This window comes from Gossypium arboreum, chromosome 5 (genome assembly GCF_025698485.1).
Source record: "Gossypium arboreum isolate Shixiya-1 chromosome 5, ASM2569848v2, whole genome shotgun sequence".
Taxonomy (NCBI): Eukaryota; Viridiplantae; Streptophyta; class Magnoliopsida; order Malvales; family Malvaceae; genus Gossypium; species Gossypium arboreum.
The window spans coordinates 3,553,893-3,577,590 of NC_069074.1; the positions used below are offsets into that span (position 1 = coordinate 3,553,893).

At 34.2% G+C, this 23,698-nt stretch overlaps 7 protein-coding genes across 9 annotated transcripts; 5 read left to right on the forward strand and 2 right to left on the reverse strand.

Moving 5' to 3' along the window:
- Positions 1-216: 216 nt before the first annotated feature.
- On the forward strand, positions 217-1,729 carry LOC108471502 (shikimate O-hydroxycinnamoyltransferase-like). The gene is made up of 3 exons (XM_053028669.1): positions 217-273; positions 381-614; positions 956-1,729. Exons 1-3 carry the CDS (start codon positions 217-219, stop codon positions 1,499-1,501), a joined length of 837 nt encoding a protein of 278 aa, XP_052884629.1. The 3' UTR covers positions 1,502-1,729.
- A 1,410-nt stretch (positions 1,730-3,139) lies between these two features.
- LOC108472779 (UPF0057 membrane protein At4g30660-like) lies at positions 3,140-3,769 on the reverse strand. The gene is made up of 2 exons (XM_017774335.2): positions 3,579-3,769; positions 3,140-3,489 (listed from the first exon to the last, which is right to left on the reverse strand). The coding sequence occupies exons 1-2, from the start codon at positions 3,666-3,668 to the stop codon at positions 3,352-3,354; spliced, it is 228 nt and encodes a 75-aa protein (XP_017629824.1). The 5' UTR covers positions 3,669-3,769; the 3' UTR covers positions 3,140-3,351.
- A 4,210-nt stretch (positions 3,770-7,979) lies between these two features.
- LOC108471503 (photosystem II CP47 reaction center protein-like) lies at positions 7,980-8,390 on the forward strand. The gene is made up of 2 exons (XM_017773114.1): positions 7,980-8,194; positions 8,279-8,390. Exons 1-2 carry the CDS (start codon positions 7,980-7,982, stop codon positions 8,388-8,390), a joined length of 327 nt encoding a protein of 108 aa, XP_017628603.1.
- A 400-nt stretch (positions 8,391-8,790) lies between these two features.
- Positions 8,791-11,584, reverse strand: LOC108470957 (uncharacterized). Of its 2 annotated transcripts, none has more exons than XM_017772493.2 (4): positions 10,272-11,584; positions 9,790-9,860; positions 9,308-9,701; positions 8,791-9,224 (listed from the first exon to the last, which is right to left on the reverse strand). In XM_017772493.2, the coding sequence occupies exons 1-4, from the start codon at positions 10,398-10,400 to the stop codon at positions 9,030-9,032; spliced, it is 789 nt and encodes a 262-aa protein (XP_017627982.1). In that variant the 5' UTR covers positions 10,401-11,584; the 3' UTR covers positions 8,791-9,029. The 2 variants fall into 2 exon arrangements, with proteins under 2 accessions (XP_017627982.1, XP_017627983.1); XM_017772494.2 differs by having other exon boundaries at positions 9,790-9,879; positions 10,272-10,411.
- A 1,178-nt stretch (positions 11,585-12,762) lies between these two features.
- Positions 12,763-16,075, forward strand: LOC108470517 (nucleoid-associated protein At2g24020, chloroplastic-like). The gene is made up of 7 exons (XM_017771862.2): positions 12,763-13,073; positions 13,465-13,619; positions 14,640-14,740; positions 14,823-14,862; positions 15,186-15,257; positions 15,497-15,553; positions 15,637-16,075. Exons 1-7 carry the CDS (start codon positions 12,986-12,988, stop codon positions 15,715-15,717), a joined length of 594 nt encoding a protein of 197 aa, XP_017627351.1. The 5' UTR covers positions 12,763-12,985; the 3' UTR covers positions 15,718-16,075.
- An 800-nt stretch (positions 16,076-16,875) lies between these two features.
- On the forward strand, positions 16,876-17,915 carry LOC108471504 (early nodulin-like protein 1). The gene is made up of 3 exons (XM_017773116.2): positions 16,876-17,154; positions 17,346-17,694; positions 17,798-17,915. The coding sequence occupies exons 1-3, from the start codon at positions 16,974-16,976 to the stop codon at positions 17,859-17,861; spliced, it is 594 nt and encodes a 197-aa protein (XP_017628605.1). The 5' UTR covers positions 16,876-16,973; the 3' UTR covers positions 17,862-17,915.
- A 1,178-nt stretch (positions 17,916-19,093) lies between these two features.
- On the forward strand, positions 19,094-23,588 carry LOC108473428 (1-acyl-sn-glycerol-3-phosphate acyltransferase BAT2, chloroplastic). Of its 2 annotated transcripts, none has more exons than XM_053027956.1 (8): positions 19,094-19,386; positions 20,856-20,899; positions 21,230-21,302; positions 21,584-21,775; positions 21,877-22,283; positions 22,476-22,577; positions 22,702-22,998; positions 23,257-23,588. In XM_053027956.1, exons 1-7 carry the CDS (start codon positions 19,245-19,247, stop codon positions 22,915-22,917), a joined length of 1,176 nt encoding a protein of 391 aa, XP_052883916.1. In that variant the 5' UTR covers positions 19,094-19,244; the 3' UTR covers positions 22,918-22,998; positions 23,257-23,588. The 2 variants fall into 2 exon arrangements, with proteins under 2 accessions (XP_052883916.1, XP_017630461.1); XM_017774972.2 differs by lacking the exon at positions 19,094-19,386 and adding an exon at positions 20,443-20,777.
- Positions 23,589-23,698: the final 110 nt, after the last annotated feature.

Genomic DNA, 23,698 nt, shown 5'->3' on the forward strand with positions numbered 1-23,698 from the left:
TCATTTCGTTTTCATTTGAGTGGCATTTTTTTTAAAATTCAAACATCTTTTGCTCAATCTGTCCTATTCATTCACAGATTTGTTTTTATTTTCAGACAGCGAGAAATGAATTTTCATTTAAATCTATCCATTTTCTTCAAAACTTCTTCATTAGTTCATTTTCTGAGAGAGCAAAGGTAAGATCAGAAACTGGTGTGCATCAGATCAGAGTTCGAGATGGAGGTTACTGTAAAGGGATCCAACATGATATTCCCTGCTCAACATACTCCAAAAGTAACACATTGGATTTCTAATTTGGACATGGTGCAGGCAACATTTCATGTCCCTTTGCTCTTCTTCTACAAACCATATGGTTCACCTCAACCCTAAGTGCTTAAGAGGCTTTGAGCAAGACTCTGGTGCCATTCTATCCAATGGCTGGGAGGTTGGGATGTGATGAAAATGGTAGATTCCAGATAACATGCAACGCAGAGGGAGTCCTGTGGATAGAAGCTGAAACTTCATCGGTAATCGACGATCTTGCCGGTTTTACTCCCTGCTCCCAACTGCAGAAACTAGTTCCCGCACTTGATTGCTCTGGAGATACCACTTCTTACCCGCTTTTTATGGCCCAGGTTCGTGAATGAGAGACTAGAAAACTATTATCTTACCATATATAATAACTGTTAAACCATCCTTAACACTATGCTCTCAGCTAAGAGAAAAGGTTAGTTGTTTGTATGTTTTGCTAGTTAACTAGTTTCAGATGCGGTGGAGTCTGTCTTGGAGTTACAACTCTCCACACTGTGTGTGATGGCACAACTGTCCTTCATTTCATAAATAGTTGGTCTGAAATGGCAAGAGGCTTGTCCCAAATTAGCATGCCACCACTTATTGACCGAACCCTTCTCCGAGCAAGAGTGCCACCAACCCCTAGATTTCACCATCTTGAATATAATCCACCTCCTTCCTTACTTGGCCTAATAATCCTACACCCTTGTCTGTATCTGTTTTTAAGATCACACAAAATCAACTTAATATCCTAAAAGCCAAGTCACGGGAATATGAAAACAAAACCAACTACAGCATCTACACCATTCTAGCTGCATACATATGGCGCTGTGCAACGAAAGCTCGGGGCCTCTCATATGATCAACCAACCAGGTTACTGATGCCAACTAATGGACGCCCCAGACTACATCCTCCCCTCCCGTCAAGCTACCTGGGCAATGTAATTTTCATGGCTTCACCAATTGCTCTATCTGGAAACCTCCAATCAGAGCCGTTTGTAAATACCCTAGGGCGAGTACATGGAGCATTGGCAAGGATGGACAATGAGTATCTAAGATCAGTTATTGACTACCTAGAAACACTGCCAGGGGAAAACCAGAAACTTACCAATGTCCAAGCCTATTTATCAACAAATGGAGTCGACTGCCTTTGCATGATGCTGATTTTGGCTGGGGTCGTCCATTATACACGGGACCAGCAAACGTTGTCAGTGAAGGAAAAATATTCCTAATACCAATTACAACTGATGATGGGAGCTTGTCATAGGTAGCATGCCTACAGACCCCTCATATGAAACCCTTCGAGGAACATCTATACCAAGGCTTGATGTCATTTGATAACAAAAAGGCTCGATATTAGTTGTTCTTACTCTCTATCAATAGTCTGTTTCCTCTAACTAAACACATTTGTTGTTTATTAAATATTACCACCTAAATTCCCTATTCTCTAATTTGAAGCACTGCATGTCATCCTAGGCTAGCTAGACATATTTTTGTTTGAATCCTTCGCACTCCATGTTAGAACGTTTGGTAAGTAGATGTTTTTGATGTGTGGAAAATTTAGTCATTGATTAAATTTTCTCTCTTGAAATGCGTAACCAATATTGGATTGCTTGAGGTTCAATTCACTGTCACATATAAATTTATGTTGCTTCAACTTTGACATTCGTATCTAACATTTATTTAGATACATGTACTAAGGCATGGCTCAAATACATGGAAAAAACTTCAAAAAACTGAACATATCCATATTAAACATTTGCCTGTATACAACATTCACATCCACTTACGTGTTCCATAACCTTTTTTTGTTCACTCATAATTTCATACCAACAACAACTCAATTCCTGATAGGACATATCCATTGTTCACCTTCACCATACGTGGTTCCAACAGACTTTACCTTATAGGACACGAAATAAGGGAGTTGCAGTTCACACAGTATCCAACACTATATTCAGGACCAGAAATTCAGCAAAGATAGTATACCAGCAAAGCATCAAGATAATGCCGATAGCAGCTATCACTGTTTTCCCTATTAATTACCATCTACTTTTCAGCATCTCTCTGATGCAAATTTTGAATCAAAAGGAGGCTAATTGCAATAAACAAGGGTTCAGACAGTGATAAATTGTTACATCATAAGAGGGATGAGCCAATGCAAACAAATGACTGAAACAAAGATGAAGACGGTAGTTGTAACCGTATCTGACAAAATTGACAAAGTGTCAATAGGTGACAACAATAAGAAGATAAAGTTCGTTTATACGGCTGAAAAAGGAACATAATGTAGCTAACTCAACCAATCAAAAGAGTAGAAAATGAGAATTTAATTGTGGATGGGCATTCAGAAAGAGGTAAGTAGATTCTAAAAGCTTAATATGAAACTAAACTTCAAGAGCCTTGCCTTCTTGGATTACATATCTACTTCAGCCTAGTTTTCTCGAATATTTGCAGCAATTCTGCTCACAGTTCACAGAGGACACACATAACAAGGAAAATAAAGCTCAAAGGTGAGATATGAGGAAGAAGCAGATTGACAACTTCGAGTTTGCAAGTTCAGCCAAGTTCCCACCATTTCAAAAATTACACGAAAATAAGAATTTAGGACATTCTACATACCTCTGTCACATGTATCAATTCAAAGGAAAAACAGTCCCATGTTTCAAATGGCAGCTTGTGACATAATACAAAGTACTTCTACTTCTAAGTGACAAATCTAAAACAACAGCAGAACAATAACTACGTTTAGACAGGGTTTGAGTTCATGATCCTAATCTCCCATATCTCCTCATTCTAACAACAATACCATAATTCAACTTCTGGTTATGCAGTCGATCAAATATTTCATCACGTTTCTACATGCATAATTTCACATATAAAAATGAACTCACTTTAAGTTAAAATCAAACATTTGTCTGAAATCCAAACAAGATCAAAGAACCATTACAAATTTACAATCGCACAATGTCAAGATCAATTAAAGAGTAGAAGCACATCAATATCGAGTTCAATTAAAAACAAATGCAAACAGTTTCAGGATCACCACTTTACAGAAAAAGAGAGAGATCATAAAAGAGAACTAAGCAGAGTAATAAAGTGGACGCCTGTACTCGTCGAAGTACTCATCACGATCCACAAAAACAATAGCGTAGAGAGCATAAATAATCCCAGGAACGTAACCCAGAATAGTTAACAGCACACAAATCCAGAACTCAACCTGAAAAAAACAACCAAACCCAGAATTCATTAGAACAAAACATGAAAACCTCAACTCAGAGAGATGTAGATGATAAAATATCGACTCACGCTGCAACAACCGTGCCTGAAGCAAACTCCCAAAGGAGGGATCAAAATCGCGATCAAAAGTTCACACAGAATTTCGCAGCGACTAGGCATGTTGTTGTTGATGTGAAGATTAGAAAGTGGGTCAACTAACAAACCAGAAATAAAGGTGTCCAAGACTTTTTGAGATTCGGTTTTCTTAATGGACAAAAAAACAAGAGAGGAAATTTCAAGGGAAAAAAAAGGAACTTATTAGATCTAAACCGTTCATTTTAGTCAATATAGTTAAATAAACGATCATGATTACCCCAAAGTGTGATCACGTGCTGACCCACATTTGGTTGGACGTGTTAAAATTATTGAATTGATATTTGATACGTTATCTATAGTCCATAAGACCTAAATGCCCAAAATAGGAGGAGATTTTTTATTTCTTCTTAAGGGTAAAATACGGCAGATTTTTGTTTCCTGCATCACCATATGCCATTGATCATGTGGTGACCAAGGAAAGCAAATGAGAAGCTTCTTTATAGTTAAATCCATCTCCTCTTCTAAATTGATTGTCAAAACTCAAAACCTACTCTCCAAGACTTGTTTTAAGCCGTCTGAAAATCGTTGTTTGATTAGAAGTTGGTGTTTTGCTGAAATCCCAAATTTAATAAGGTAAAGGTAAGAGGCCAAGGCTTATTAATTGCTTAGATACCAAGGATTTAGAGTGAAAATGCCATTAGTTCAACATTAAAACTATAGAGTAAGGCGCCATGGAATGATTGATAGAAACTAACATTCTTTGTAGAAAAACAATGTGATACTGGAGGGTCCATGAATTGGGACTTGGACATAGCCATTCAAGCTCCCATATTTTTTGTGACATTCGAGCTAATATCACCTTACACTTACTGTAATGACTCAAATTTTACTGTTACCAAAAAGTATATTTTCGGGTCTCCGTTTCTGAAAAACGGATTCGTAAATATTTATTAAAAATATTTACGAAGTAAAATGAGTGGTTAATTAGAGTTTAATTAAGTGAATTTAATTTAATTAAGAGTAATTAAGTAAAAAGATCAAATTGAATAAAGTGTGAAAGTTTAATTGTAGATTAAAAGAAAATAAAGAGGACCAAAATTATGCCATTTGTCCTAAGTGAGAGTGGCAAATGCATAAAAATCAAAGATTTCTATGCATAAATATGTATATTAAATTATTATTATTTATTATGATTTTACATTTAATATTTATTAATGTTATTTTTATTAAATTTATATTTATTATGAAATAAATTACAAATTGACAAATGTATGGTAATAAAATATACATGTGTAATTCAATTATATAATTACTTATAATATAAGAATTATTATTATAGTAAAGTAAACGAAATAAAGAAACAAAAGAAAAAGAAAGGAGAAAGAACAGAGAGCAGGGACGAAATAAGGGAAGGAAAGAAAAAAAAAGGGAAAATTTGGGGTTTGATGCTTGAAGCTTAAATAGGTAAGTCAATTTAGCCCTTTTTACTTAATTTTTATGTTTTAGAAACTTTAGAACAAGGTTTTGATAAAGTTAAATTGATATATTGTAAGATAGTTGATTATAAGACATTGTTCTTGTTGAACACAAAGATGAACTAAGGGCTAAATTGATAGAAATTCAAGTTAGAAATGAAATAAGGATTGAATTGTAAAGTGATTCATAAGTTTTATGCTTTAAGGACTAAATTGAAAGAATTTTGAAATTATGGTTTTATGATGAAGAATAGATAATTATGTCTAAGTTTGGTTAAAAATTGAGTAGAAATAAAGTATGAATTAAGATAGAAAAGTAAGTGAATTTAGTTAGGATTAAATTGAAATTAAAGTAGAAAATCAACATTTTGCATTAAGACTGTTTGGGACAACAGCAGTAGTTTAAGTTTGAAAAATCACCAAAAATTGTAGAAATTGAATTATAGGATGAATAAAATATAAAATTAAAGCTTATTAAGTCTAATTTCTTATAGAAGAAACGGTGTAAGCAATTGAATTGTATATTATGAGATATAATGAGTTTAGTGAGACAAGGTCAGAATGAATTCGGGTTCCCCTGTTTTGACTTTGGAAAATCACCAAAAATTGGAGAAAAATAATTAGAGGCTTAAAGTTATATGTTTAGAATCCATAATGAGTCTATTTTTAGGAGAAATCAATGGAATATTATCTGAGTTTTGTACTGTGAGATAATTAATTTTTAATGAAAAAGGGTCAGAACTGTTAGACAGCAGAACAGTGGTGAATTTAAAGAATAAAATGTACTTAATGGCTAAATGAAAAATTCTGAAAATTTTATGATATGAAGATTTGTGAGTCTAGTTTTAGGAGAAATTAGCAGATCTTAATTTAGAATTCTGTAACTCAAGATATAAATTAGTAATGTATTAATGATTATGAATTGTATTAATTTTGTAGTCAATGTGGTACCGGAAATCTCGGCTAAAAAAGGACAAGACAAAGTCAACGGGAGTTAGCTCGGAAATTACGGTTTGTATTTCTATAATCCGAACTTAATACTTAAATTGTTGGATTTATTATTTAATATATATATGTAGTAGGTGTTTTGAGATGATTATTTGAATTGGATTGAATATTGATTATATTGAATTAATTTATGAATATATGTGAATGTTTGAATTGAAATGAATATTGATGTGGAAATTGAATAATAAATATTTGTTATATTGGAAAATATATGTAGTTGGAAGTGTGATGAAATTGATAGAAAATTGTGATTATTGTGAAATTGAATATTTATTAGTGAAAAGTGAATGGAATTATATTGAATTGAAAAAATATATAGTTAATTAATTAAAATATGAATTAATTGGAAACTGAAAAGTGAATTAAATACCTTATTAACTAGTTGGGGTAGTCGAATATAGTTGGCATGCCATAGGATATGAAAGAGTACGGGTTTTTGCCTTCTTCGATCGAGGCACTTATGTGCCGACTCATCACATCGTTCGGATTTGTTCCGATGAGGTACTCGTACCGCATCGCGTCACATCTTATCGCTCGGCTTCACCGATGAGGCACTATGTGTCGTACTGGTGTGTTGGTTGGATTCGTGTATCCTTCTAAGTCCGAGTCGTGTTAATAGGGGTAAATAAATGTATAAAATAACTGATTATTACTGAATAATTTACTGTTACCGGATAATTGACTGTTACTGGATATTAAACTATTACTGAATAATTGAATATTACTGAATAATTGATCATTACTGAATAACTGATTGTCACTGAATGAATTACTGTTACTGAATAACTTAATTGTTACTGAATATTTGATTTTACTGAATAATTGACTGTTACTGGATAACCGATCAATTGATCGATACTGAATAACTGGTTATTATTGAATAATTGATTGTTACCGAATAATTGACTATTATTGAATAAATAATTGTTCTGAGTGTTAATGAGCATTACTGATTGATTAATTGCTATTGAAAAATAATAAATGATTTGAAATTTAAAGTAGACCAAAACATTGGTTGGAAAGTGAATGTTTGAATTCTCATTGAGTTTGAATAGTTCAATATATATAAATTAATATGTTTTATAATTGTTTAAGTGTTCGGACTATAGAAATACCATCGAGTGTATACTCAGCAGTCGGTTTGTTTCGTATGCAGAGTTAAGTTAAGGCTAGACTATTGAATCAGCATCCCAGGCCAATTCCGAATTCAATGAGGTAAAGTATGTTGAGTATTGGTAATGGCATGTACCTAGGATGTTTTATGAGAGTTATTTAGGTTGTAGAAGTATTGATGAAATGAGTAAATTATGGTTGGCAACGGTATATAATATGAATTTTGAAATTTACTGAAAATTCGTAGTAATTCTAAATTAGTCCCGAATTGAATTTACTGTTCATATTGGACCGCGAGGGCCCATTAAAGGGACGACATCTTAAAACTAGGATGAGTGTGAATATTTATTTTAATTAATGATCGGAATTGAATTATACTAACTGATAATGTCTCGTAACCCTGTTCTGGCGACGGTATAGGGTTAGGGACGTTACACTTACTGTATAATTATGTGTTTGCATTTGCTTTAGGACCACACTAAGCCTTTGATATCATGTGCCAAGATCATCTTCCATTGCTTAGCAAACGAAACTTAAGGAACAAAATTTGGAACCTTTCAACAATCATTTACATCACAAATAATTGCAAGACATGAAACTTGCTTCTCGATTACTCCCACGGACCAAAGCGGAGCAGAGCAACAACCATGAGTCATGAATAATATGATGCGAGTAAGCTACATTTTTAGTAAGCATGTATCTAATTCCCAAGTAGCAATTATTATATTTATCTTTATAAATCCAACAGTTGCAACTATATTTTCTTTACATAAGAGATAAAAAGATAGAAAGTAAGAACATGGAGCAATTAAGAAAAAAAGGAGGGGGGGGGAGAAGGGCACAATCAAAGCATAGTGTCAAGCAAGCAGGTGTAACCGTTGAGTTCTATGGCAGCAAACTCAATGGAGTGAGTTATAGTGATCCTGCTACTGTGAAAAAAGATGCTAGACGTGCTCAATTGGCTGAAATTTTTGAATTAGATCGTGCTACTTTGAAATCTGATGGTGTTTTTTTGTAACAGTCCAAGGGTTGGTTTACTTTTGGGCATGTTTCGTTTGCCGTGCTTTTATTCTTCTGACACATTTGGCATGTTGCTAGAACCCTGTTCAGAGATGTTTTTGCCAGTATTGATCCAGATTTGGATGCTCAAGTGGAATTTGAAGCATTCCAAAAACTTGGAGATCCAACTACAAGAAAACAAATAGTATGATGCAAGATTGCTTTGTTATTTTTCGTTTCTACTTTTATTTGTGATTTGTCATAGGCTGTTGAAAAAAATCTTGATTTAAATCTCTGCTTTTTCTTTGATTCTTGTTCTTTCTTTATTTTATTCGGGAGATGATTCCAAATAAACATGTACGAAAATAAACAGGTACAAAAGCTATAATTGTAAATCACGACCGAATTTATGGAAACATTGGTTTATACATTTCTCTTAGTATCTAGTCTAGTGATAATTTTTTCACTATCCTTTTTCGAGAACCACCTAAAATTCTAACTAAAAAAATGAAATGATTTTTCATTATCTCAATTGAAGTATCATTACTTCAATTAGTCCCCATGTTCCTCGAATGGATCTCTTAAGTAAACCAATAAACCAGATATAGAGATGACGACTAAGGTTGCTGTTTCCATTATTATATAATTTCAAGATCACAAGATCACAAGATCACAACGAGTCTATAATAAGATTGTTTTTCTTTACATACGAGATAAAAAGACAGAAGTAAAGAACATGGAGCAATTAAGAAAAAACGGGGGGGGCGTGGAGGGAGGAGGCAAGCTAAACTGACTATTATTCCGAATCCCTCAAACTAATCAGTGAGCACCTCTATAACGGGCAAGAGAGTTAAGCCCTCAATGCCACCTGATCTTGCCATGAGATCTTTCTTTTTCCTGTTCTGTTTGGCCCATTTCCAGTGTTCCTGCAGGCTGATATTTTAACATCATGGTGCTGCTCATCACTTCCGATTCTGGTTGAACTTCTTTTAAATTCCTCAATTCTCACTGAATTAGTTAGAGCTTCTAGTTCTTCTTCCTCTCTCTGCATTGAATGAGATGTCAGGGAGATTATCTCATGATAAAAAGATTATAGCATGCAAATTTTTATGATAATAACAGATTTACCGAAATCTGGTTTAGGTCAAAAATCGGTTTTATGCTTTGAGCAGTGGCCTCTTTTCCACCATAAAGCCTATCCCTCTGGTTCAAGTCGAGAACCGATAAAGAACTTCGCAAAGTAACTTCCACCTTTCCACTGGAAATTTTCTTCTGCTTCCGGTTTACGTCCAACATAAGGGCAGGATGAGTGAAACAGGTTCCCTTTACACCATTTGTCTTTCCCTTTTGGTTCAGATGAAAAGCCATAGCTCGGTTCGACGAAGTACCCTTTCCAGTGGATTTCTTTGCTTTCATATTTGATTTGCTTCTAATCACCATATCCTGTGGTTGCAAAAAATGTCGTTCTGCTGGGGGTTTTGATTGGTTTTGCATCAGGAACTTGTGCCTCCTTTTCAAAAACCTAACAACAAAAATGTTGAATCTTTATCAATAATAATGATTCTAAAATTATGAAAATCCCACAAATTTATGGAAGAACATGATCATACTTGACTTCTGCCAACAGGGTCAATCTTTGTTCTTTCATCATCTGCAATTTCTTCCTCAGGAACTCTGTTTCCTGAAGGAACATAAAGCAACTAAATATTCGTTAAGAGTATGGTGGGGGCTTATGGATTGGTAAGTTCTTAACGTGCCATAGTTGATTAGATACAAAGGTAGATAAGTGTTGAATAGCAAGATGGGAAATATTAACAAACAAACAAACATCCAGAACTTCTTATTTCCTCCATCTTTTATTTGATCAAAAACAGAAACAAAGGCATTCGACGAAACGAAAAGAGGAATAAAATGCCACTATACAAAACACAAAACATAAATCCAAACAACGGTGTGCTCTTCTTATCGCCAACCAAAGATTGAAGATAAGAACATAAATCAAGAAAACCCAGAAGATTAACAAACATCGAGATTTAATGAAATTTGACAGGAAGTAACTCAAAATCTAAACAATCCGCTAAAAAGTTATTACCTTGTGCAAGTCCTCAATATCTTCCATATGAATTGGATACCTGAACGTAGCTCTTTGGTCATCATACATATCATATGAAGAATAAGCCATGACGGCTGCAGCAGCAGCAACCCCTTTAATCTTCTTCATATTTTAGGTCACAAAGAAAAAAACCCAAAAGGCCAAAACAAGGAAATATGGAGGAAGAGGGAGACAAAGGGGGAGAAAGTAGAGTATTTATCGATAAGTCAAGGGAAAGTTATAGAGGAAGGTTCTGGTCTCCCTGTTTACCCTGTGAAAACTCTGACCGAAACAATGAAAACCCAAAGAAGCCCGAATAACTCGGGGAAAAAAAACAATTGTTTGTTTTGAGGATTGAGAAAGAGATGAAGATGGGATTTTTGGGGCGGATTTTCAGAAGGGTATTTCCGGTAAACAGAGAGAGTTTTGTGATTGGGGGACATCTGAAGATAACTATATCTTCTCTTGCTTTCACCGTTCTCTCTCTATCTATTCTTTCCTTTCTTTTTTGTTTTCCTTGTACATAAATTTTGGTCCAGCTGGGCCATTGAAGAAGAAAGAGAGAGTGGGTGGTTTTGATGGGGGTGCGTGGAGTTCCCATGTTTTTCCCTTGAGTAGATAGAGAAAGGAAAGCAAGTTCTTTTCCTTTTTTTTTTTTTCTTCTAGAGAGAGAAAGATGTAGGCTTTGTAAAAAAAAGGGGGGGGGGGGGTCTGAAAAGGCAAGAGGATAAAACAGGACGATGCTGTTTTCTTGTGTGTTGTTATTGTAGCTGGTACGTGCCTGGCTGGTGTTTCACTTGTTTGCCTTTGGCTTGTGGTCTTATCAGTAACTATAGTTTCCGTGGGAAAAAAACCCTTTAACCTTGCAAGTCCCCATCTGGTTTCAAGCTAGGAACTCCTTTGCTAGACAACCTGTATGAATGGATAGGATCAAACATGAGTTGCAGGCTGTCTAGTTTTTCTGCTATTCAATTCCCCATATTAGGTTAAACTAGTAATATCAGACACCCAATTTGAATAAAACTCATCATCCATATATCTACAGATTTACCCACCTAACCAACCTAACCTAACCCTGTAAGGATACCAACCTATCTTATTAGCCATCAGCCTCATCACAACTAGCAGAAAATTCATGCTGGAAAGTGGAAACGAACAAAGTTGGTGACTTAGGATCCCGACCCTATTTCCAAAATTTTCTCTACTATGATGTAGCTTGGTTGACATTGATGATTTCCAAATCTGATAAACTTAAAATCGTCATTTAAGTTCCCTTTTTTCATAGAAATGAAAGAGGGTATCTTGGTAAAACAAGCTTCATTTCATATAAAGGTATGACTAGTACCCACCATTAGTGAATAGCTGATGGCATGGTGAAAAAATAAAATAGGAAAAAAGCGGGTTTGTGGGGGTACTCTCTTGAAGTTTGTTTCCCTTCTGTAATAGCACTGTCGGTGACCGGTTCTTACTGTTTGTTCATTTTAAATGTGAGAGTGCAGTGAACAATATCATATAGTCATATTTAACTCTTGTCTCTTTGTCTTTCTCATTTCATCTACATTAATCATTGATTCCCTGCATAATATGGACATGTGAGAGTGAAATGGAACAAATTTCCATAAAATTCTTCCATTTGGGAAGTTTTTTTCCCTTGAAGGTTAAGCTTGATACCCCATCTGTCAATGAAATAAAATATATGAGCTTATCACTTATGGCATTGGCTCTCCATCATCATCACTGTTCGGTGGCAACCTAATTTCTTTAATAGAGAGTTCTGGTGCCTTTTTTTATTTATTTTTAGTTCAGTTTTGAGTAAGGCCTTTTCCATGTGAAACAAACCCACTTTCCAATATGTCAAAAGTAAACAAGTGGATAACCAAAAACCTTGAAAATAATGTGCTTATGTTTCTCTTATTGGCTCAACTGTTTAAGCTGATTTATTGCTTTCCTTTATTGAACTGTTCAAAGCACTAGGCTCGTAAGCAGGCACTTTTCAAACCCGTCTTTTTGTTTTCGGCTACAATCAAGTACCAGCAACTTTGCTTATGAGCAAGTGGACCATTCATGAAGTGACAGAAGCAGAAGCAAAGGGGTCACTTCCACAATTGACGACTTGTAGTGATTATTACTGTTATTACTGTTTACAAATTAGAACAGAACCATGACGATTTTGTTTGAACTTTTTCTGTACTTTGGAACAAGTAGGAGCTCAAACTGACAGGAAACATTGAAAAAAATGCTAAAGGCAAATGACTGAAAAAAGCTTGTACGAAGTGCATTAACAGGTACTTATAACATGAATGTATGAACTTCTTTATTATACTAACTCATAGTTCAAGTGATTGAATATTTTAAGTCGAATCAACATGTGATACAGAAACCAGACTTTGAAGTAGAAACCATGTAATAGGCCCAAGAAACGAAATTGGGCCTGACAATCACAATAACATTCTTATAGAAAATTTTCCATTTTCCAGTGTTGAATTATGAGCCTTTTTCTTTAACTTGAACAAATTTTCCTTTCATTCTTGCTTCCACGTTCCACCTAGAAAAACGAGTAACATATCCCGGACAGGACAATGTGTCGTCCTCTTATTGGTCCTCTTGGAATCACCTGTAAAAAACCACCTTATCTTGTGGGATCTCTCACTTTCAATCTGTAGAAATATTTGATTTTTTATAAAATTTCTGGGTGAAGAGAAACTGCAAACGCAATGGCTTCAACAGGTGCCGTGACTGCTCAAATATCAAATCTACATGGAGCCACTAATTGGAAGAAGGCCATCCATTCACCCTCCCTTGGTAACTTTCTTTCTCTCTGTCTGTGTTTAGTTGATGAGAAAATAGAGAATCGACCATGCGAAGTTTTGATTTTGTTTTGTGGGTTTGTTTTTGTGGTTGTTTTTAGAAGAGATGGAGTGTCAGCATGGCTGAAATAATTGTATTGGTTCTCATTTGATAGGTTTTATTTTAATAGTAAGGTATGGACTTTGAATTCCCCTTTTCAGTTTTTATTAAGTAGAATCAGAAATTTCCCAGTAACCAAACTGAGGATTGTTTGCTTTTTCTGTGTGCTTTTCTTTTATTCTTCTCTATTTTGCAGTGGGTGTTTATCTTTATTAGTTTCCTCCAATATATGATCTTAAAGAGTGGGTTGTATCTTGTAATTTGTTTTTCTGTCGATGCTTTTCAGGTAACTTTAATTTGAATACAAATCTAGCTTGTAAGCAGCTTTTATCATCGACATTTCGTCGAAAAACTGGCCATAATTATAAGTCTCTCCGTGTGTATGGGCTGTTTGGAGGAAAAAAGGAAAATGGTGACGAGGGTGATGGTGCACCTTCCAAGGTCAGTTATGGTAACCTTGGCATCTAGTTCAAGTGCATGATTTTTTCAACTGTTCTTCATAAATGGCTGCATTGATCTTTGGCATTAGTAGGATCTAGCATGGAGTGTAGATTATGGGGATATTAGCCTCTTTATTATATTTTTATAATCGATTCCCATTGTTTAGACTCGTAGCTAATACTAATTGCAATGGTCGTAGCCTTATCTAGGATTGAAAATGATGATTCAAGTTATACCTTTGATTGTTATACATGTTCTACTTGTTTCCATTAGCAATTCATGAGAAAGTGACACATCTATTGGAGGAGTTTGGTATTGGTGGTTGGGTAGATCATAGTGGAGCACTGTACCTGGTCTTTGTTGTATCATATTATATGCTCCATGTCAAAATAAGCTATATTTTTGCTCCATGACCATGCATTGGATGCATGTTTATTCTATGCCTTTGTTTGTTCTCCATATTTAAGGTGGCAAGCACTGAAGGAGTTTCTGCTTATGCATAGGCCACTCATGCATCAATCCATAAGTGAAGCAAATGTATTGAGGTGGTTTGCAAAACTGTCGTAGCAAGTATCTGGGTGAAATCATATTATCTACTCTGTGTGAAATGTGATTTTACTGAACTGCTGGATGTCGGGCTAGAAGGCCTGGCATAAATCACCATTTTGATGGTATTCCTAGTCAATTATATGCTAGCGAAGTTTATCTTGTGGTTCTTTTTCACTTTATTACTCCTATATATCATACATGGAGAGAGAGGGAATTGAGACAGCCACTGTGCTTGTGTGACTCCACTCCTCTGTCTTGTCACTATATTTAAAAAACTTTGTTTCAACGTACTGAAATTGATTGACTGCTCGAGTCATGTGACCGAGCATTATTATGCTTAACTTGATTACCACACAAGCTTAATCATCTTTGACAATTGCACATGATAGTTAGAGCACTGAAGTCTGCACGATTATTGACTGTCTCTCCCTCCTAAACTAATGCTGCTGTCCTACTGAATTGATTTTATAGGCAGGAATTTTCGGAAATATGCAAAATCTCTATGAGACGGTGAAGAAAGCACAAATGGTTGTCCAGGTTGAGGCTGTGAAGGTGCAAAAAGAACTAGCTGCGTATGGATCTTTCATTACCCTCTTAGTATCTGAACTTTAGCTTCTGTTCATGATTTCCATTCGGTTTTATTCTTTATTGCAGAGCAGAATTTGATGGCTATTGTGAAGGTGAGCTGATAAAGGTAGGTTATTAGAAATCTCTCTCTCACTATCTCTCTCTCTAGTTCTGGTAGTGTCATTAGCTGATAAACGTGGTGATTTATTTTTATGTTCCAATTTCCTTTACAACTTTCAGTTCCACATGATAACTTCCCATTTTTTTTTGCTTCAATTGCATTCATTCAGTTGTTTAGTAACAATATAAAAGATGCCTTGCATGAAGAATGGTTCTGACGTTTCATTTAGCTTTCACTTTGTCTTATGAACTTTTACTTGTTCTTGTCTCAACACCGTATCTTTCTATTGTATTTTACAGATATTCTGACTGAAAATATTACTTTTTCAGGCAACATTATCTGGAAACCAGCAGCCTATACGCATAGAGATTACTGAGGCAGCAATGGAACTTGGTGCAGAAGTAAGTAGCAATTATTAAACTATTTTCCCACCAGATTATTTTAGATGACTCGTGCATTATAGCCATATCTTAGCGAGCATTTTCGAAACTTCCACTTGGTTTAAGTTGGATCCCAATAATGTCCCATGTTAGGATGCGAGTATTAAGGCATTCAGAAGAATTTAAAACTTGTTGTGTGCAGTTTTCCTTGATTCTCGTATCGACGTGCTAATTTATTTTCTGAAACTTCATACGTGCAGAAGCTATCATTTTTAGTTAATGAAGCATACAAGGATGCACATCAAAAGAGTGTCCAGGTGATAATCTCATAATTTCAAGAGGTAAAACCTTTTCCACAATCAAATCTACTTATGCTTTTCTTTTTGTCCATTTGTCTCAGGCCATGAAAGAAAGGATGAGCGATCTTGCGCAAAGCTTAGGAATGCCACAAGGTCTTGGTGAGGGATTAAAGCAACAATGATCTCCCAACTGGTCCCCGATGGGAGCTTAGCAAGGGATTAAACGATGGTCAAATCTCCAGCAGTCAACACCTGGATGAGCTTTCAATTTTTGTATACAAATCAATGCAGAAAATGCTCATATATATGCTTTTTACCATGAAACTGCGTTGTGGTTTTAGTTTTCTGATGGAACTCACACTTTTTATTCTAAAATGCCTTGATGACTTAAAAATATCTGTTCAACTTCAAGGTGGTATTGCACATTCCAAAATGGAAATATGATGGTACAGTGCATGCATCCTTCCATGGATTTGTAAGTTTAAACAGTATGTTACTTAACAATATGCTAAGTAGAAACACTATATATGTTACTTGAAACCCTAGGTCCAATGTATCAAAAATGCTATGTTGCATAACAATGTCGAATGTTTACAGAACTTATAAAGATGCAATTTGTACTTGTTCCACTGATGTTATTTTTGACATTAAATCAACCACTACTTTCACTCACGTGTGTGTCAAATTTTAATAGCTGCAAATACTGAATTAAGAATGTACAAATTTTTGTGAATTTGCTAAGTTCCAAATAAGTTAAATAGCTAAATAAGCTTGCATTTAAACTGTTTTTCCAAAAATATAACTGTCAATACATGTTCAAATTCATCGAATATCGAACATGTATACTGTTAGTGATAACAATGTAGTCTTTTCATGTTCGTATCAGTCGTTTCTTTTTGTAACATTGTATATAGTAATTTATTTTGTATTTTAATTATTTTTATATTCTTCTTATAGCGTAATCTTCGTAATTATTGTGCCCCGACTTGAATTAAAGTCCAATTATAAAAGGAAAATAACTGGACATGCATGTGCACAACTCTGAATATTAACAGAAACAAAAGTTATAATTAAACGTACCATACTCCTTTTGTTTCAAAATTGCCGACTTCTGCATTATATTGGGAAAAAAAATCAATGTTATGCTGCTATTTCTACAAACGTCTAAGAATCAATCGTATAGCGGAGATTACGATAAACCCAAATGGTTCCTTGCTTGAAACTTCACAATGAGAACATTTTGAGGAAATTTCAGTTTCAATGAACTCTGCAACTATGGGCTCACACGTGTCCTCCATTTAATGCTTCAGACGCATGTTGCAAATAGAACCCGACCACTATTTAAGTTGCCGAGGAGCCTTAGAGCTACAGGGATCAACTGTACGTAGTACAACTAATATACTATTTGATTTGCTCTTTGCGTCTTAGGTTTTCGGCAATGGCGTTTTTGAGAACTTTGGTTTGGTTTTCAGCGTTGGCTTTTGTGTTGTTTAGGGTAGGTGAAGGCAAGGATATTCTAGTTGGAGGCAGTGAAGATGCATGGAAAATCCCAAAGAACGCCTCGGATTCTTTGAATCAGTGGGCTAGGAAACACCGCTTCAAAGTTGGCGATTTCCTCAGTAATATCTCATACATACAACCACATTCTTCATATTATATGGTTTTTTTTTTTTTCATTTTTCTTTTTGTCGAGTGAAAATCCATCTTGGTTTTCATTTACCAAGCACGAGGTATTACTCTAGCATAAATATAATTATTATTCTTATAGTCTCATTTTTTATTTTGTGTGGTGTACTTCTCTTTTACGTAGATTTCAAGTACAATGGCAAGGCCGATTCAGAGCTTCAAGTGACAGAGAAGAACTACGAAAGCTGCAACACATCAAAACCAATCAAGGAATACAAAAACGGTAACAACACTACGGTGAAACTGAATAAATCGGGTCCATTTTACTTCATCAGTGGAGCTGATGGCCATTGTCAGAAGGGACAGAAGCTTGAAGTTACTGTCATATCTGAAAAACATCGGCATCATGATAATCCCCCTGCTTTCTCTCCAAAACCAGCAATTGCTCCGGCGCCTGAACCAGCCAAAACTAGCCCCAACAAGGCACTTGCATACAAGGATGGCACCTTCTTGGCTGTAACGTCTTTGCTAGGGTTAGCTTTTGCTTTTACTTCCGTTTGATAGAAAGATGGAAGACAGATATGAATAGGATAGTTATAGTAGTAATTAATTAGTTAATTATCATCTGTTTTGTAGGATTTATTGGATTATTATTATGGGATTGTATTTGGCGTGGGTTTTCTACTTGGTTGAAGAATAACATTTCCTTATTTTATTAATGAGCAAAATAAAATAATATTAGGGTACTCATAAATCGATATTTTTAAATAGTTTGACTTTATTTAATAAGATGTTGAAAAATTCAATGAAAATTAATATACATTTAATAACCACGAAAAACGACTACAGAAAAATTTTCTAAAAAAATGTATAAAATGATAAATACTCTTAATAGATAATAGAATGATTTTATTTTATTTTATTTAATTATATTCTAAATTTAATTTTAAATTATATATCAAATAAATTTTATAACTTAAATTTAACACTTAGGGTGTATTTGATAGATTATAGAAATTTTTATTGAAATTGAAAATTTTCAACATTTAATATTTTAAATGTGTTTGATAATCATTTTAATTTTTACTTGATATAAAATTTTCAACAAAAATTTGTTGAATAAGATAAGTAAGTAGATAGTAGAAAATATTGAGCTGATTTTATTTTATTAAAATTAAAAAATCATTTCTTAAAAATGAAATATCCAAATATCCATATGTATTTTTATTTAAAATTATCCAAAATAATATAAAATATTATATTAATAATATTAAATTTAATTTTTTAAAAATCAATACTTATATTTACTAATTTATCAAACAATTTTTAATATAAATTTAATATTTATAAAATTTAACAAGAAAATTTCAATTTAGTATAAATTAATATTATTTTCATAAAGTTTCAATTACAAAAACAATATATTAATTTATAACATTTCATTTTATTTAAATAACAGGCATTTAATATTTCTTATGAAAAAAGAGGATATTTTTTAGCACAAAAATCAATCACATGGAAGAAATGAAGGCGCAGAGAAAACAATGAACTCTATCCATCTAATTTTTACCGTAAAAAGTTGAAACTTGAAAATTCAACTGTCTTTTTTGCTAGAAACTATGGAGAATTGTCTTAACGGCTTGCCATCCTTGTCGAAATATATATTGTTTATTTTTCAGATTATAAAGAGAAGTCGTTGAAGGTCGAACTTAAAGTCGATTAAATGGATTATTTAAATGTCATCAATAAAATAATAATCTTTTTATATAAAAAGAAGATTTATATATATCCATAAAAATACGTAAAAAGGTAAAAGGATTTATATAGCAAACCGGTAAATTTGACACATGCCTGAAAACCAAAGGCTTATGCCCCCATAACTTGTGGTAATACTTCAACGTGCTCACTTTGCCACCCTCATGTTTCCCTTTAAATTTCCCCATATCCAGAAGAGAAAGGAAACAATCATGAAAACAAGTAAAAAAAAAAAAAACAAGAGATAGAAAGAAGCAGAAGATGGCAGGACCAGACAGCGCAACATTCAACGGAAGTACTTAACCAGACAAAAAAAGGACCACGTTCAATGAAAATGGCCATTGATGGCGTTGCCATTGTTGCTACCCTTGGTTACTTTGCCTTGTATTCCAATAAGAAACCTGAAGCCTCTGCCAAGGACGTCGCAAAAGTCACAGCCGATGTTTCCAAGCCTGGAAACACCCGACCACGTTAGTTTCATCGTATTTAAAACCAACCTTAGCTGCAATATTCATGCACCGATATTTCCCCTCTTTTTGTTTCTTAATTTTCCACATTTTTTTATCGCATTTCTTAATTTGATCTCTCGTATGGTTAAAAGGGTCATATTGTAATCCCTTACGGATTGAGAACAGAACAGTATATGTACATGTAATGATTTGTATGTTGTTCCTGACAGGTAGCATACAGGATGTTCTTTTTCTTTTATTAATTCTACTTTTGAAAACACCAAATCATTCTACGAGTTTTGACCTTTTGATGATAAATTCCTTTCATTCTATTACAATGGTTACCACCTATCTAATGTTTTCATTTCTTTTACATTTCAGTCCTTCCATTTATAAGCCCTTCACCGTTTCTCTTGTATTCTAATAAATCCTTAACCTTTAACTAATACCCAAATAAGCCCTTAAGCTTCAAATTCTCAAGATAAATCCATCTTTCACTTTAAATAAGAGTTCATTTAAGTGTATAAAAAACTATAAGAACTTATCTAGATAAAAAAATAAAGTTTCAAGGAGTTTTAAATTATTTTAGCCATAGGAATATACTTTCAGGGACGAGTTAATTGCACCACATTCTAAACTGGTTATAAAATTGAGAACATTCTAATTAGATCTTAAACTATCAATCTTATATCAATTAGGTCATTCTATTATTGAAACCATTATTTTAACCATCAAATGACACATAAAATCTTATGTGATATATTTAAAATAAACATTTTAAAGAAAATTAAAATGTTATTGTATAATCTATAAAATAAAAAACTAAAAAGTAAAGTAAAAAAAGTAAATAATAATTTCTATAAAAGCTTCAAAAACTTCAAAATTAAAATTTTACAACATTCATTTTCTTTAAAATTTATGTTTCATAAAATCTAACATCTCATTAAACGGTTAAATTGACGATTTTAATAGAGGAAAAACCTTCTTGATATAACCTCAATAGATTGGGGATGTAATTAAAATATTTTAAAGTTTAAAGACTAATTTAAAATAAGGGTCATAATTTAGGGATGTGTGATGCAATTAAGTCTTCGGGGACTGCGGGAGCCTAGAAGAATTACAGGGGCGTGGGCTAAGTAAGGTCCGGGCCCCGAACAATTTCAGACTTGATTTATAAACAGATAAAATACTAAGCTTTCTTCCAATAGCACCGTACAGGAAAAAAAAGAAAGAAAGAATCAGAGGCGCAAAAGAATAAAATAAGACTGGGAATTTCAATAGGCCTTGAAATTTGCAATCTATCAACAAAATAATTCGGATCGACCCAAATCTCCCCCAGTCCTTTCATTCCTTTTCTTTCTCACTCATCATGGAGCTCTCTTCCCTCCATTCCCTTTCACCGCTTCCTCTCTGTAATACGAAATTCTATGTTTCCCATTTACGTATTTGTATTATTCTTTGTATGTATTAATTTTTTTTTCATTTTCCAGGTTACCCAAAGCCCAGTAGTTCTTCTACCTTGTCTTTCTTGCCGGTAATTTTCATTTTTTTTTTGGTTTGGGTGCAATCTGTTTGATTCCGTTGAAAATAAAGGCTGATTGTATTGACCGAAGTTGACTGAACTTCGCGATTTCTTAATTGTGGGAAAATAAGCTTTTTCACCGAACTAATCAGCTATTCTTTTTATTTGCTTGATCGTTTTCAATTTGAAATGATTTCATCAATTTTCCGTCTTTAAGAGAAAATATGTGTGCTATAATTAGAGATAGTTTAAAATTTTTGAGATTTTTTCTTCTTTTTTTCCTTTATATTCCTTAATGATTTGCTTTATGACCGTGTTCTTAGTATATATTGTCTAATGCAGTTTTCTGATCGGACAAGAGCTTATTTTGGCTACTCTGTGCGTAAACGGGCAACTTTGAGAAATTCATGTAACTGTAAGATAATTTTTACTAAGATCATGTTATTTATTCTTGATAGATGCTGCAACGCGTGGATGCACTGTAAATTTTTTGCAAAGTGATTATTTGTTCATTTAGAATCTTTTTGGGGTACATTAATGGATTCTTTTATTGGATTTAAATTGTTCTTGTAATCCCGTTTAAATGATAATTTGGTGGTGGATGCCAAGTTAGGAGGTTGGTATTTCATTGTGTATATAAGTATTCTTTCCTTATGGATCTTTACATTATTAGCTTTTCCTCTTTTATTTTGGCAGCTGCTCAAAAAAACTTTTTGCATATTTCAAGGGCGCATGATCACGAACCTCGGTGTTATTTTAGCCCAAATGAGGGTTTAAATAGATATTGCATTAGTAAATTATATAACCTGAACAAATTGTCCAGATATGTTGTAGCGAAATCTGAACTTGCTGGGGCTGGGACACCTGATGCTTCCTATTCTTTATCAGGTTTTCATGGAAAGCTACTCAGTCATTGATCTATTTTGGTTTTCTTCTTTTTAGCTCATGCCCCTCACAATTTTATATTATCATCAATTTTTAAAATGCAGAAGTTAAACTATCTTCGAAAGTTAGAGGAGTATGCTTTTATGCTGTCACGGCAATTGCAGCTATTTCACTTATTGGGTTTATGATAGTGGCACATCCCTTTGTGCTCTTGTTTGATCGCTACAGAAGAAAAGCTCAGCATTTTGTTGCCAAACTTTGGGCTGCAGCAACTGTTGCTCCGTTCTTTAAAATTGAGTATGAAGGATTGGAGAATTTGCCTTCACATGATGCTCCTGCCGTATATGTTTCCAACCACCAGAGTTTTCTAGATATCTATACACTTCTAACTCTTGGAAGAAGCTTCAAGTTCATCAGCAAGACTGCCATATTTCTTTTTCCCATTATTGGGTGGGCCATGTCTATGATGGGGACTATTCCATTAAAGCGCATGGACAGCAGAAGCCAGTTGGTATTCCCTTTTCACCTTTTCTGTTATCATTCTTTAGATTGCAATATTGGATCGATCTGTTTAACATGTATTTAGATGGCAATATAGGATTAATCTATTGTAATATTATCTTTTAGCTTCGGCCTTCGCAGGTTTGGTTTATTTCTTTTTTCTGTAGTATGGGTTTGAATTCTATTATTGTTGTGCATGTAGGAGTGTCTTAAGAGATGTATGGATCTCATCGGGAATGGTGCCTCTGTTTTTTTCTTTCCAGAAGGCACACGGAGTAAGGATGGGAAGTTAGGTGATTTCAAGGTGAGATCATACTAGAATTCTTATTGTATGTTCGGTTGATTAAGCTGTTATCGGAAATAAGGAAGATGTAATAATGCCACTACTTATTAAAAGCTAACTGTTTTATCTTGATTCAAATTGGCAGAAAGGTGCATTCAGTGTTGCAGCAAAAACTAGGGTGCCTGTCGTTCCTATAACCTTAATTGGCACAGGCGGAATCATGCCTACAGGAATGGAGGGTGTCGTAAATTCAGGATCTGTGAAAGTTATTATTCATAAACCGATCAAAGAAACTGATCCTGAAATATTACGCCAAATAGCTAGAAACACGATTTTAGATACACTTAAGCTTCGAGGCTGAGAAAGTGGCCACTGTGACATCTTTTGGTTTTATGGTTCATACTTAATCCTTTATTGCTGATTTGAGGAACGTGGTAGGAAGGTACAAAATGTCACCCTTCATCTTAGTCGTACTTGTTATGTTATTTTATGATTTTGCAGCCCTCCCCCATCTTTCTGGTTTTAGAACTTTTTATATTTTTCTTTCGAGAAAAGGGACGACTCAGTCCCTGTTGAATTTGGATCAAGGTTGTACTTTCAGAAGTTAGTGAATAGATTGACAAAAAGTGTTTGACATCAATATATTGTTTTTTCTCCTTGAAGTATATGATTTCTTATTTGTTGAACCATCTCTCTGCAGGTTTTATAATTCCAAATTAGCACCGTTTTAGTAATATGTGATCGGTTACTGGCTTTAGTTGCTTCCATTTCACACGTAACAGACTTGGAGGGATCCCGTGTTTGTGGCAGATGATTTTATGCGGTCGCAACGCTAACAGTTTAACAATGGAGTTGGCCAAACTACAGCTTGAAGTTGGCATCAAAATGTTTCTGTTCATATCATGTATTGCATTTCCAGATATTGTATGGGAAAGTCCAACACAAAATTTTGCTGTCCCTTGATAAAACTTGGTTAAGATTATGTATTAGTTTCTCATACGATACTTGCAATTGGAGGCTATAAATTTACAACCGTGAAGGGGTCATATCTCACGTCTTTGTTTATATATATTATAATGGCACGGCGGCTGGTCGAAGATAATGTGGTTTACAAAGTCTCAGCAAATGTAAGGCATTGTTAG

What these genes read in the sequence shown, in the direction of transcription:
- LOC108471504 (XM_017773116.2), top strand. Translation starts at nt 16,974, where the DNA reads ATGGCGTTTTTGAGAACTTTGGTTTGGTTTTCAGCGTTGGCTTTTGTG. An exon ending in CAAAGTTGGCGATTTCCTCA is followed by an intron (nt 17,155 to 17,345) that starts GTAATATCTCAT and finishes TCTTTTACGTAG; the next exon opens with ATTTCAAGTACAATGGCAAG. An exon ending in GCTGTAACGTCTTTGCTAGG is followed by an intron (nt 17,695 to 17,797) that starts GTTAGCTTTTGC and finishes TCTGTTTTGTAG; the next exon opens with GATTTATTGGATTATTATTA.
- LOC108471502 (XM_053028669.1), top strand. Translation starts at nt 217, where the DNA reads ATGGAGGTTACTGTAAAGGGATCCAACATGATATTCCCTGCTCAACAT. An exon ending in CTGCTCAACATACTCCAAAA is followed by an intron (nt 274 to 380) that starts GTAACACATTGG and finishes AGTGCTTAAGAG; the next exon opens with GCTTTGAGCAAGACTCTGGT. An exon ending in ACCCGCTTTTTATGGCCCAG is followed by an intron (nt 615 to 955) that starts GTTCGTGAATGA and finishes TCCTTCCTTACT; the next exon opens with TGGCCTAATAATCCTACACC.
- LOC108471503 (XM_017773114.1), top strand. Translation starts at nt 7,980, where the DNA reads ATGGAGCAATTAAGAAAAAAAGGAGGGGGGGGGAGAAGGGCACAATCA. An exon ending in AAATCTGATGGTGTTTTTTT is followed by an intron (nt 8,195 to 8,278) that starts GTAACAGTCCAA and finishes GCATGTTGCTAG; the next exon opens with AACCCTGTTCAGAGATGTTT.
- LOC108470957 (XM_017772493.2), bottom strand. Translation starts at nt 10,400, where the DNA reads ATGAAGAAGATTAAAGGGGTTGCTGCTGCTGCAGCCGTCATGGCTTAT. An exon ending in ATATTGAGGACTTGCACAAG is followed by an intron (nt 9,861 to 10,271) that starts GTAATAACTTTT and finishes ATGTTCCTTCAG; the next exon opens with GAAACAGAGTTCCTGAGGAA. An exon ending in ACCCTGTTGGCAGAAGTCAA is followed by an intron (nt 9,702 to 9,789) that starts GTATGATCATGT and finishes TTTTGTTGTTAG; the next exon opens with GTTTTTGAAAAGGAGGCACA.
- LOC108473428 (XM_053027956.1), top strand. Translation starts at nt 19,245, where the DNA reads ATGAAAATGGCCATTGATGGCGTTGCCATTGTTGCTACCCTTGGTTAC. An exon ending in TTTGAGAAATTCATGTAACT is followed by an intron (nt 21,303 to 21,583) that starts GTAAGATAATTT and finishes TTATTTTGGCAG; the next exon opens with CTGCTCAAAAAAACTTTTTG. An exon ending in GGAAGTTAGGTGATTTCAAG is followed by an intron (nt 22,578 to 22,701) that starts GTGAGATCATAC and finishes TCAAATTGGCAG; the next exon opens with AAAGGTGCATTCAGTGTTGC.
- LOC108470517 (XM_017771862.2), top strand. Translation starts at nt 12,986, where the DNA reads ATGGCTTCAACAGGTGCCGTGACTGCTCAAATATCAAATCTACATGGA. An exon ending in GTGAAGGTGAGCTGATAAAG is followed by an intron (nt 14,863 to 15,185) that starts GTAGGTTATTAG and finishes TTACTTTTTCAG; the next exon opens with GCAACATTATCTGGAAACCA. An exon ending in CACATCAAAAGAGTGTCCAG is followed by an intron (nt 15,554 to 15,636) that starts GTGATAATCTCA and finishes CATTTGTCTCAG; the next exon opens with GCCATGAAAGAAAGGATGAG.
- LOC108472779 (XM_017774335.2), bottom strand. Translation starts at nt 3,668, where the DNA reads ATGCCTAGTCGCTGCGAAATTCTGTGTGAACTTTTGATCGCGATTTTG. An exon ending in TCAGGCACGGTTGTTGCAGC is followed by an intron (nt 3,490 to 3,578) that starts GTGAGTCGATAT and finishes TGTTTTTTTCAG; the next exon opens with GTTGAGTTCTGGATTTGTGT.